General features: G+C 41.2%; 2 protein-coding genes across 2 annotated transcripts in view; both read right to left on the reverse strand.

Annotated features, from left to right (window-relative positions):
* Window positions 1–12,447, reverse strand: part of LOC116335110 (neural cell adhesion molecule 2-like) — a 660,945-nt gene that overhangs the window by 215,236 nt on the left and 433,262 nt on the right. The gene's annotated exons all lie outside the window — the stretch shown is intronic.
* On the reverse strand, window positions 1,121–8,347 carry LOC120438317. Its single transcript, XM_039608739.1, has 6 exons — window positions 8,143–8,347; window positions 7,231–7,569; window positions 6,091–6,276; window positions 5,892–5,984; window positions 2,998–3,082; window positions 1,121–1,494 (listed from the first exon to the last, which is right to left on the reverse strand). The coding sequence occupies exons 1-6, from the start codon at window positions 8,204–8,206 to the stop codon at window positions 1,488–1,490; spliced, it is 774 nt and encodes a 257-aa protein (XP_039464673.1). The 5' UTR covers window positions 8,207–8,347; the 3' UTR covers window positions 1,121–1,487.

Raw genomic sequence — 12,447 nt, forward strand, 5'->3', positions numbered from 1 at the left:
GGACACTTAACATCTGTAATCCAGCTGTGACAGAGACAAAGAAGTGTAATGTGTGTGTCAGTGTGATGTGTTGTAGTGTCAGGAGTCAGTATACAGCTACAAAGCTTTTTGTTCAGTGTATACAAACAGCTGTAGCTCCATAAAGGCAGCATGCAGAGACTCACAGTGTCTTATAATGAGAGGCTGCTTGTGCTTGTTACACACACACATTTAGTGCGTGTGTGTTCTCACTATGTGTAATGGTGGTCAGTAATAAACAAGTGCCTCTTTAATGAATGTAGCACATAAAGATACATAGTGGATGTAGCAAGTTCGCCAACTAAACTATCTTCACTCTATTTTTCTCGACAGCATTTTTCTCCACTTTTTTATGACGCCACTCTCGCAATTATGTAACAACATTACAGGACACAACACTATGAAGCTGCTGTAGAAGTGAACAGTTGTACTTTGACCTTTAACCTCGCTGCTCAACATCATCATTTCAGAGTGGAGCAGAGCTGACCTGGGACTTTAATATGTTCTTGTTTAGTGTGATGAGCACTTTGATCTGGAAGGGCAGCATCCATCTTTTAAGAAGTGGTGTTCTGAGAAACCGTCGTACTTTGGCAAATCGTCCTACCCGTATTATAATTTAACAGTGACTTCTGACTGAACCTACCACTAACCATAACTAATATTGACAGTGGGTTAAAAAAACGAAGTAAATTTGGGTTTTGTGTTGTGCGCATGCGCAGAAACAACAGGTAGGATGGTTTGTGAGGTAGTATGGATTCCCAGAACACCGGGTTGGATCTTCAGGACAGACAGATGAAGGATGGAGACGTGTCTTTGATTCTAAAGGATGTGAGGATTAATTGTTCCTGTGCTGCCATGATTAGTGTCTCTGTGCTGTCTTTCAGTCCAGCTTTGTCCGGCCCCTGGTAGGATGGCTTGATGTCAGCCACTTCTTGTATCTGCTGGTGTTACAAACCGTGCAGGAACCTGTCCTTCCATGATGATTCCTTAGTACTCACCCTCTGGAGGTTCCCATTATTCTGTGGCATCTCTCTGTCTTACACACACACACACACACACACAATGATGCTTGTGCTGTTTATAGTCTGTGGTTGTGGTTTAATGTTTGTTTCTGCTATGAAGGCACGTGTCTGACTGTTCGCCACAGCCAAACCAGAACAAGTCAAATTCTCCATCAGACGTCTTTGTGAAACCCACAGAACCACATGAGGAAAAAATCTGAGAGCAAAAGTTTATTAATCCTGCAGAGAAACTGCTGTAGGAACAAAAGCCAACAAACATCAAGTCAAGAACTGACTTCCAGTAAGTAGTTCTGGGTCATCAGAGTCATCATAAATCTGTAACATGTGGATGTCCTCTGGTCTGAGGTGCTCGGGGGACCAGTTAGAGACCAGCAGCTGGACTTCAGTGGTTGGACTGGTGGACTACTTCAGTGAAGCAGTGAAGAGTAGATGACGTCTGGCTCTGGTTTAAAGTCTGAACACAAACACACACAGTTCAAACAACAGGAAACATGATTACAAGCTTTGTAGTTCAATCAAGACCTCCAATCTCCACCTCTCTGCATCACACACAGTCCCAGTTCAGACTTTACTGGGAACCAGCTCAGATACAAATCAGAGCTTCCACACTGCTCACACTTTAACTGCACTTTGAAATCTCATCAGGTGTGATTCAGAGAGTTTTGCCTGCACTGGTGCTTTAATTAGAAAATCGACTGGATTTTCTATAAATGATTCTATAAATATAACATCCAGAGTCTGTTGGATTTAGGTCAGCTGAGCAATGCGGGCCAGTCAGTGGTATCAGTTCCTTCATTCTCTTGGAATTAGTGTTGCCACATGAGGCCTGGCATTGTCGTGCATCAGGAGGAACCCAGGATCCACTGCACCAGAGTAGGGTCTGATAACAGGTCGAGGATTTCATTCTGAATCCTAATGGCAGTGTTGTTGCCAAGCCTGTAGAGGTCTGTGCTTACCTCCATGGTTAAGGGTCCGTTACATCACTGACCCACCACCAAACTAGTCATACTGAATTGTGTTACAGGCAGCGTAAAGTTCTCCACGTCTTCTTCAGACCTGTGCTCAGACTGAACCTGCTCTCAAGCAGGGCGGCTAAGGTGGACCTGCCAATTGTAGTATTCTGTGGTAAATGCCAATCAGGCTCCATTGTGCCAGGCAGTGAGCACAGGGCCCACTAGAGGACATCGGCTCTCAGGCGACCCTCATTAAGTCTGGATGTTGGGTCAGAGACATTCACACCAGTGACCTGCTAGAGATCATTTTGTAGCTCTGGCAGTGCTCATCCTGTCCCTCCTTACATAAATGAACAGATACTGGTCCTGCTTATGGGTGAAAGACCTTATACAACCCTGTCTAGCGTTCCTAGTGTTACTGCCCGTCTCCTGACACCTCATCCATGTTCAGACTGTGCTGGCAGACACAGCAAACCTTGTGGCAGTTGAACTATCTGTGTAACCTCTGTAGGGTCCAGGTGTTGCCTCATCCTACCAGTTCTGACTCCGACACCAGCCAAATGCAAAACTAGTGAAAAAAAAGTCAGAAAGCATGAGAAGGGAAACTTGTCAGAAGCCTCCAGCTGTAAAACCATTCCTGTTTTAAGTGTTGTCTAATTGTTGTCCCTAAAGTGCACCTGTTGAGATGAAACTAATTTACAGCTTCCTCTGCTTATTAACTATATAAGATTGTGCACTTGAATTGGGAAAAGTGAGATGAAAGAATTAAGTTGAATAAAATCTGCTGACTTTAAGCATTGTGTCCAGATAAGTAGGAAGACCACGCCATAACTGACCTTCTGTTCCATATCTCTTTAAAGGAGCAGGTCAACTTTAAAAGAAACCTTTTTGTTCCTGATAGAAAGATGAGAAGTTTGATATCTTTCACAAGTCTGAGCCCTGAGTTTAAGTATTTCATGGAAAAATGGTAGAAGAATTATGCAATAGCTGATTTTCAGCTGTACCTGGGCCTCCTTGTTCTGATGGTTGTTTGTCCATAACTGACGTCTTCAGTTCTCACTGCTGAGTAGATCACAGCTGAATCAGTCTCTGTACAATAAACACAGTAAAATTACTACAACAGTGCTGTGATATTATTACACTACAGTCATGGAGACATTTCATTCTGTTCTTTTATGCTTTTTAAAGACATTAAATTTTGTCTTTTCATAAACTGCAGCAGCTTTTCACAGTTTTTATTGTTAATCATAACACCTTTGCTGTGAAACAGACTGAGCACAAAGAATTCAGGATGTTTCTGAGAAAAGGAAGAAGGGCGACCACAGAGGTGCAGACTGATGCACGTTTACCACAGAGCAAACATGCATGACCACTGTTATCAGCCAAACCCAAACACACTGCAGCAAGAAGCTCCATCAGTGTCAGACTAACTGGAGTCAAAAAGAAGCTGCTGTGTTTTACATGCAGATCAAGTTTAAAAGAATAAAAAGTCACTGATGGACGTAAAGGACATTTTATCTGTTCAGTCTCTTCATATGTCTCATGTTCACATGTTCCATATCTTAACTGTGTGTACCAACAACAGATAACACACATGTGTGAGCCTCATCTGAGCTTTGACATTTATAGCTCAGTAACATATTTCCTGTTTCAGAGCTGCTGATTGGCTCTTTGAGCCCTTTACCTTCAGGAGGTCAAGGACGAAACACTGAAGTCATTCACAGAGAGAAGTGTGAACCGATCAAGCAAAGAAGCTGAAACATTTTAGACTGAAAAAACTGAACTGTTTCCTAGTTCCTGTGACTCTGACCTTTGACCTGTGTATTTATTATCTTTACCCAAATGATTGGAGCAGAACTTAAAATCTACAAGCTGTAAAAACTTTATATTTGAAGACTGAAAGAGACCCAGGAAGTGGTCACAGGACGAGGGTGACAGACTGTCTGAAGCAGTTAGAACAGGACAAGGCTGTTGGACCAGGTGTGTTTGCTTTAACTGTGTCTTAATTCCACCTGTTTCACATACAAGCAAGGGCGTAGATTTGGTTTTGGCATTGGTGGGGACGGGTGTTTCAACCACTGAACGCTGCCCTGTTTCTTTTTTTTTTCCTTTTCGTCTTTGTTTCTTGATAAAAAAAAAAGGAGAAATATACTTGCCTACATATGCTATTCTACATGCTATTAAACCATTTCAAATTACAATTCATAGTTTTATATGTGAATTATATAATGTTAAATTACTACTAAACAAATGACTAAATATTTTAGACTTTAGTTTACTTCAGCCACATTCCACATAAATCAGGTATCATACAAAAATAAAAATAGCTTCAAATACAGTCAAGACAATAAAAGAATATGACTTTAAGGACTTAAATGTGGGATGGAGCGATTTCGCAGGTCTTTCCTCCCCACTGCTGTCAGACTCCACCACAAAGATTTTTGCAGCTGATCAAACACACACATGTGCAATAAGACGTTGTAAGTTGTATTTTTACTCAGTTGTATATAACATTTGTATTCTATTTTTATCCTAATGTATATTTTATTCTATTTTATTCTACTATTTTATTCTATTCTGTACAGTTGTGTACAGTATATTATACTTATTGTATTCTAATTTTTGCTATATAACTTTGCACTGCCCACTTTCTGCTGTGACAAAACAAATATACCACGTGTGGGAATAATAAAGGTAATCTTATCTTATCTTAACACGATTACTTCAGTTATAGTACACCAACTTCTCTTATACATTGGCACTAAGGGAACACTAAATGAACTGGTGGTTTTTGTCGATAAAACTCATCTAAGATGACCACAAAATTATTATTCTGTGTTTGATGTGCCTCACCTTTGGCCCTGGCTTTTCCCCTCTGACTGCACTAGGACATATTGCCACCTGATAAAATAACACATTGATTCGTGCCATATAAAAAGTGAGACATGTCAATTCAGATTCTTTGTCAAATCTACACTAATCAATCAATTTACATCAGCAGCCTAACAATTGTAGTGCAAACTGCACTACAAGGTGGAATATTTGCAAAATCATGACTACCTCATGATATTTTGTCTCAAAAATTAACCCTATGAATATGTCAGTGCCACTAGGATGACATTATTGTGTCACCAACATTTTAACGTTAGACGTATAATTTAACAGCCTCTTTAAACTAATATCCTGGCTTACTCGAGGCTGCCGTTTTTTCTGACAGTTTCAATCAAAATTAGAAATGTTGCTCTGAGACTGGGAGAACTAATAGAGCTGCCTGTTGTGCAGTTAGTTTCCAAAACACGTTATTCATGGTTGCATACAATTTTAGACTGATGTGGGCCAAAGCCTAGCATAGCCTGTAACGTTATTATGACGGACACATTTTATGAGTGAGCTTGGCTTTAAGTGACTTACAGGTTTCTTTGAAAAATACTTTCTTATATGCACGTTCTTCCTCTTTGCTACCGTCCTCCTCTCAGCGCAGGTTTGCCGCTGCTGAAACTAAACAGAGCTCCCTGAAAGGCTCAGCCAATCACATTGGCCATATTTGTCACATGAGGTCGGACTCCAGTAGAGAACGTAATTTAACTCTTTCTGCACCGCTGAGTGACTGAGACGCTGACAGATCTTTTTTTTTCTTTCTATCGGGTTTGGGTTTTTTTTACAAGAAGCGATCAAATTATTGGTGGGGACATGTCCCCTCCGTCCATGCCAAATCGACGCCCTTGCATACAAGGGTCTACAGGCAGGAACGTGGGTGTGCCGTGGGCTCCCCAGTTTCACTCATTGTGGGTAACTTGCATATGGAAGACGTGGAAAAGAGGGCTTTGCTATCGTACGCTGGAACACCACCAAGTCATTGGTTTAGGTATGTGGATGACACCTGGGTGAACACACAAACCTCTCTCTCTGGCTTCTTTGACTGGAGGCTGTTGATGATTTGATGACTTCACAACACTGTATGTGATGCTACTGGTGATGTCATCTTCTCCATCTGATGAAATGAGTTAAAGTAAACACTTTTATGATTTAAGAATCTAAATTATGACCACAGAATGGAAACAAAATACCACAATGAATAAAAACGAATATGTACAAACCTTCAAGTTTCCTGTGAACACATCGTCTCACCAGCAGAACCAGTAACACCAGTAGAACCACAACATAGACTGATCCAACAGGCAACAGTACAGAGAGAGGAGGAGGAGAGAGTGATGGAGGAAGAGTGATGGAGGTAGAACCAGGATGAGCTGCGGATGTAGGTGGAGGTGTGGTGGTGTGTTTGTCTAAAATACAGCAAACACAGTCATTAAGTTGTCGTCACATTGTGATGTTGAAACCTGCAGAAACACAGACAGGTGAGTGTGTCACCTGTGACAGTGATCCAGCTGTTAGTGAGGGGAGGGGCTGTGTGTCTCTGAGGGTGTGTCTCAGCTGGAGGAGCCAAAGATGACATGATGGTGTCCACATTGTTGCAAATGAGGATCTGATCATATATTAATTTTAATGTTGATTTCTTTTGAGAGTGTGAAACTGTTTCTATTTTCAGTGACTAACAGAGATCCTCAGTCTAAAGCTGAGTGTGAGGTTGTGAGAAAGTCTCTGACTGCATTCATAGATGTGTCCTTTCAGCTGCTCTGATCCAACCTTTGGTCTCTAAGGAAGAGGCTTCAGGGAGATGTTTGCTACGTTGGACTGTAGGACCATCAGAAATGTGTGCAGTAACAAAACAGGCAGCACTGAAAGGAGCTCTAAGTGTTTGTGTTGTTCAATGATTTGTTTACAACAACAAAAATGGGATCTCTCTCATCCATCAGTCATCATGTGGACATTTTTCTGACACACTTTGAAGCTGATGGACGTTTTGTGTCTGCACCAAGTACGTTTTCAGCAGCTATGGCACCGGCAGGATTCACTTTCACAGACTCACAACCACCAGCTTCACCCCTCCCCTCCCCCTCCAGCTGTAGGCTTTAACATTGAGTTTCCCCACACATGTTTACAGACGAGATAGAGAGCAAGAGAAGAAGAGACTGATTCATAAATGTCTTTGTTTCTGCTCTAACCTTACCCAAACAATGCTGCTCTACAACTCTAGACTACCAGCCACAAAGACAACAGCTGGAGAAACATCTGTCTACCTCTGACATCCACCAGCTCATCCATACAACAAACAAACATCAACAACCAGGAAGCAGCTTCACCTCTGATCACACACACACTCAACTCTACTCATTCACCTGGAGGAACAACAACACTAAGGTAGATGATGCTAATGGACTGCCATCGCCATATTTTTTCCATGAAGACATGACACTCATATGTTCCAGCATCATTAATCGTCACATTGTTCAGAATCAAAGACACGTCTCCATCCTTCATCTGTCTGTCCTGCAGATCCATCCGGTTTGTAAAAGATGGATGCTGGTAAAATGGATCAAAGGGACCATCCCAGTGCAAAATGACAGCTTCTGACCACAGGAAAGCTTTTGTCCACTTTAAAAATTTGATCTTGTTGTTTGGAGCTCGACATGTCAGAGTGACGTTCTGTCCAGACTCAGCTGTGATGTTTTTCTGGTCTGAAAGAGGAAACAACACAGAGCAGAGAGGTTAAAGGTCAAAGTACAATTATGATCAGAATGATTGACTTTAAAAATTTTGTTTATTTCCTTTGACATTTGAGTTTTTAGTCATGTTGGATTTAATGAACCTCTGAACATCCAGCAGGTCACCAGTGACCCACTGAGGGGGAATTTTAGCCTCATGCTAAACATGCAAAGTGTCAGAAACTACAAGATGTTAGCTTCCACAGAACAACAACATGTGCTGATAATAAGTGAACATAATGTGTGAGAGAAAGCAGCCTCTCATTATAAGACACTGTGAGTCTCTGCATGCTGCCTTTATGGAGCTACAGCTGTTTGTATACACTGAACAAAAAGCTTTGTAGCTGTATACTGACTCCTGACACTACAACACATCACACTGACACACACATTACACTTCTTTGTCTCTGTCACAGCTGGATTACAGATGTTAACTCCACCCAGCCTCGTGTCTCCTTCACACACAGACAAACTGAATCCAGATGAAAATAATCCTCCTGAACTTCTTGTTATCTCAGAGAGAAACTCAGTTTAGTTCAATCTCACCTGCAGAGACGAAGACATGGACGAACAGCAAAGAGCAGCAGAGCAGCGCAGTGCCAGCAGCCATCTCTGTGTCAGTATTTGTGCTGATCCGACTCTTAGTTTGTTCTAAATGTCTGAGTCTGTCGCTGTTTTCAGTCAATAACAGAGCCTGACTTTAAATACTGACTACATCAGGTTACATTTAAGCTTGAAATAAAGCTGAAAGTCTGCTTTGACAAACCACGGACTCTGCGGTTTGTGGCGCACTCAACAACCTCGGAAGTCCGAGCAGCTGCTGACGTCAGTCCGTGGTTGAGTGTGTTTCAGCAGTAAAGTTGAAAACAGGAGTGTTTGCTCGTTATCAGTATACTATAGAGGCTTTCACGCATCAGTAGAAATACAGACATACATCTTGTTGTTGTGCTGAAAGCTGCTGCAGCACATTCATGGACAGAGTCTGCTCACTGCTCCGTCTGTGGCTTTTTCAGCGAGTCACAAAGACACAACAGTGCTGCGGACATTCAAAGACTCACACTTTCACCACTGTTCACTGTTTACGTTGTTACCAGGGTAACTGCTTTTTACAGTGACTGCTTGGATCTGGTTAGACATCCAGAGGTGTTCCAGATGTTATCTTCAGATAACCATGCAAATTCTGCTGATTAAAACATTTTATATAAAGTTAATATAATAGCTGTGAAAAATCTCCGGCTGGACTCAAATCTGTGAGTTTCTGTGACAGAAACAACAAGCCGACATTTTCCTTCAACATCACCGAGCTGCTGAGCTGCATACATCCTGTTCTTTCTGTCAGCTGTTTAACACCTGCTGCTGATTTAGCAAAAGTACAGAAGCAGCTCTGTTTAGGGTTAAATATCTGGAACTTCTCTTCACCATTAAGAATTTTAGAATAATTTCAGTTGAGAAGCGGCAAAGCCATTTTTTACACATACTAAGGTGTTACATCCTGTAATATGTATTATTATATATGATTAAAATTATTCAAATGCAGTAATTATACACGTTTCATATAAATATAGTCTATAACTTTACTTTCTTTAGCCCAGATAATTAAAGATTTCAGTTACATAAAAATGTGAATCTTGATTTTATGCACTGTGTAGCCTGTATAATAAATAAATATGTAGCCCATTAAGTATAAAATCCAGAAAGCTACACAACATGGGGGGGGGGGTTCAGATACAAACACAAGTCTAACTTAAGTGTCATACTCTTCTTTTTTTTATTAGAAATAATCTGACTGTTACATGCTTACATTTACACAAATGCCAAACTGATGTGGATTTGTGTATCAAGAACTACAATAAAATGGATGCAAAGATATCACTGGTTACATCTTAAGCTATTGAAATATGATTAGTGGTACAGCAGGACGCAATCAGACAGATTAAAGTAATCGAGTTTTGAGGGGTTTTTTTTCTTCTTCTCAAAATTTAACTGGGGCTCTTGATAGTGTCTGCACCTATATAGTTGTTCATTTCCATGTTTGAACTTCTTGTACCTGTGGTAAACAGAGGCGTTACAGAACTGGGGTCCGTTCTTCGTACCTCGCTAAGTAAGTTAGCCGGATTTGATTGTTGACGATTTCGCGTGATCTTGGATCGTTCGGTTCTCCGAAGCCCATCCGGGACTTGCTGTCATAGCAACAGATCCGTAAGCGTAAACCTGCTCGGGAGCAGGTTTACTTTATGTAAACAGGATTAGATCGCGGCCACTCAGGTATGTCCGCTTCATTTATACGAAAGCAACAGCAATATTTCTCCACTGTTTTACCATAAATAAATATTATCAGTGTAACTAAAGATAATGTATTTGATTCTTTTATTGATTTCATACAGATACATACAGGTCATTTCCTAAAAGAAGGGAAATGTACTATTAATCATTCTATTACATGTAGTAGATCATGTCAGATGTAATTCATATTTTAGAGTAGTAATAGTAAATTACTACGTGCAATCAAGATGAGAGACCACGGCTAAAAAAGCGAAGGTGGATTTGGGAAGTCTGTCGCAGCCATGTCCTGTCCGTTTGTACGCGAGCAAGGAAGGTGCAAGATTGATAAGGAGAGTTTACAGAATCTAGCGTATATTGCGGGATAGACAGGATCCTTTAGCTCAGCGCGACGGTGTGCTCATAGAGAGATATCGATTCTCCGTGAGGGTATTATTTACTTTCTTCTCTCTCTCTCTCTCTCTCTCTCTAGATATATATATATATATATATATATATATATATATATATATATATATCTCCCGACTTACTGTGCATGCTTCAGTCACCCTTGCATGGGAACAGGTAAAAGTGATGGAGTGTTATGTCAAACTACACGCAAAAAACCCCACAATGTCAATAAATGTCACAGTACAAAAGGGGTGTGACGAGGGGTGCAGGACCACCACCCGTCTTTATTTGCTCTGCCCTTTTCTTGGTTGCTGTTATAAACAAACAAACACATTATTTCAGGGTCTCTTTTCAAGAGACTAAAAGCAATATAAGTGATAAATATTACCATTCTGTGGAATATTCTTATATTTCACTTTTACTTTTCCCATGTTCTAGTGGGTCCTGTTGTGGCTCTAATGTGAAAGAGGATATGATGTAATATAATATAATGTGGTATAATATAATATCACATGATATAATGTAATATCATGGATCACTTACGAGTTTAATTTGTCAGCAACTTTCTGCCAGCCCTCTCTCCTTGCTTTTGCAGCCTTTGCAGTGTTCCCTTGTGTTTTAATTAAACTCTGAAACTCCTGATATCCCTCAATCAAGAGTTCTTGGTCTGCTGCCGTAAAATACTGTGCGCGCTCCTTCGACATCTTCGCCGACCAATCAAAGGGTTGCCGATCAATGTTTCTACTATCGATCGTAGCCCCTTTAAGCCACCCAGTGATCTCAGATTACTTCATCCAGCTATACTAATCGTCAACAACAGGTGTGTTCGGAGAACCGGATTAGCGAGCTCAAAGTTAGCGCGATGATTTGATCTTGGATGTAGTAAGCGAGGTACGAAGAACGGACCCCTGGTGGGCCGGTCTCTAGTCAAAATGCCAGGGCCGATTTTTTGTCCCAGTCCAGCCCTGGTTCTCACTGACTGTTTTTAGGGACTTGTTGAGATGAAATAGAACAAGATACAAAGCATTAAAATATGTTAAAAGCACAATAGCCCTATGAAACACAGAGCACTTTGGGCCCCGAAGCAGGATTCAGCACGTCATCACTTAAAGACTGGATTGTCCCTGCAGTGGTCCACCTGGGGCTCTCACGCTCTGGGGGGTGGGGCCTTTGGATGTCTGGGGCCCGGGTCTCCTCCATGTTAGCTTCATGTCTTGGAGGGCAGGGCTGTGTGCTCCTGTTACGGGTCCGAAATTGAGGACGAGAGTAAAACAATGATGGTCCAGAAGAGGTCGGTCAAACAATTGATTTTTAATGAATACACGCAGCGTGGGGAGATGTAAACTGCAAAACATTAGTTGTAAATCCCCGTCCAAAAATACACTTCAGCTTGCTTTTATAACATCAGGGTATTATTACGCCCCCTCTTGCATTTACAAGCACATCTTAAGAACATTATTTGCCCCTTGTACAGATAATGATCAATTTTAAGAGATAAATGCAGACACAGAAGTTCCCCTTTCTGGCATCCTCTTCCAAATATGGTGATGATCTCAGGCCTCTGAGGTCCCCATGGGCTTGTCCTCTTTCTGTCACCTGTTGCTAGGCAAACTCAAATGCAACAAGAAGCTGAATACATTCAGGCCTTTGCTCAGCTACTATTTTACTGTAACAATATACTCAGCATATAAGCTTTTAAGATTATAGATTTAACTCAACGATTTAAAGTGGTTATAACTGCACCTGTAATAAACATGTTAATATGTGATTATGATAACACCTGTAATATAAATTATAACATAATGCCAGCAACTTCAATAAATGCTTGGATGAAATGATAATTAATGCAATGATAAAGATGATGGTTATGTAAAATAATCCCTATAATTCTACAATTCCCTGTCTTGACGTCTCTTCCAGAGACGTCACTACACCGTTTTCTTGTGTCACTCTTCGACCCACTCTGTCACCTCTAGATCCATTAATGGCATCATGGGCCCCGAAACAACCATTCCCAGGTCCACTGCCTTCGCTCTGACCCTCTCTAGCCGTCCCCTGACTCAGCAAATCAGACAACAACCTCAGGTCATCTAGGTGGTCCAGTAATAAAACACCAGCTCCCACTTGAAAACACTTCATGCTTAAGTGGTCTCTGCTCCTCTTCTGGGTCCCTCTCTTGTG

The sequence above is a fragment of the Oreochromis aureus genome, linkage group 3 (genome assembly GCF_013358895.1).
Source record: "Oreochromis aureus strain Israel breed Guangdong linkage group 3, ZZ_aureus, whole genome shotgun sequence".
Lineage (NCBI taxonomy): Eukaryota > Metazoa > Chordata > Actinopteri > Cichliformes > Cichlidae > Oreochromis > Oreochromis aureus.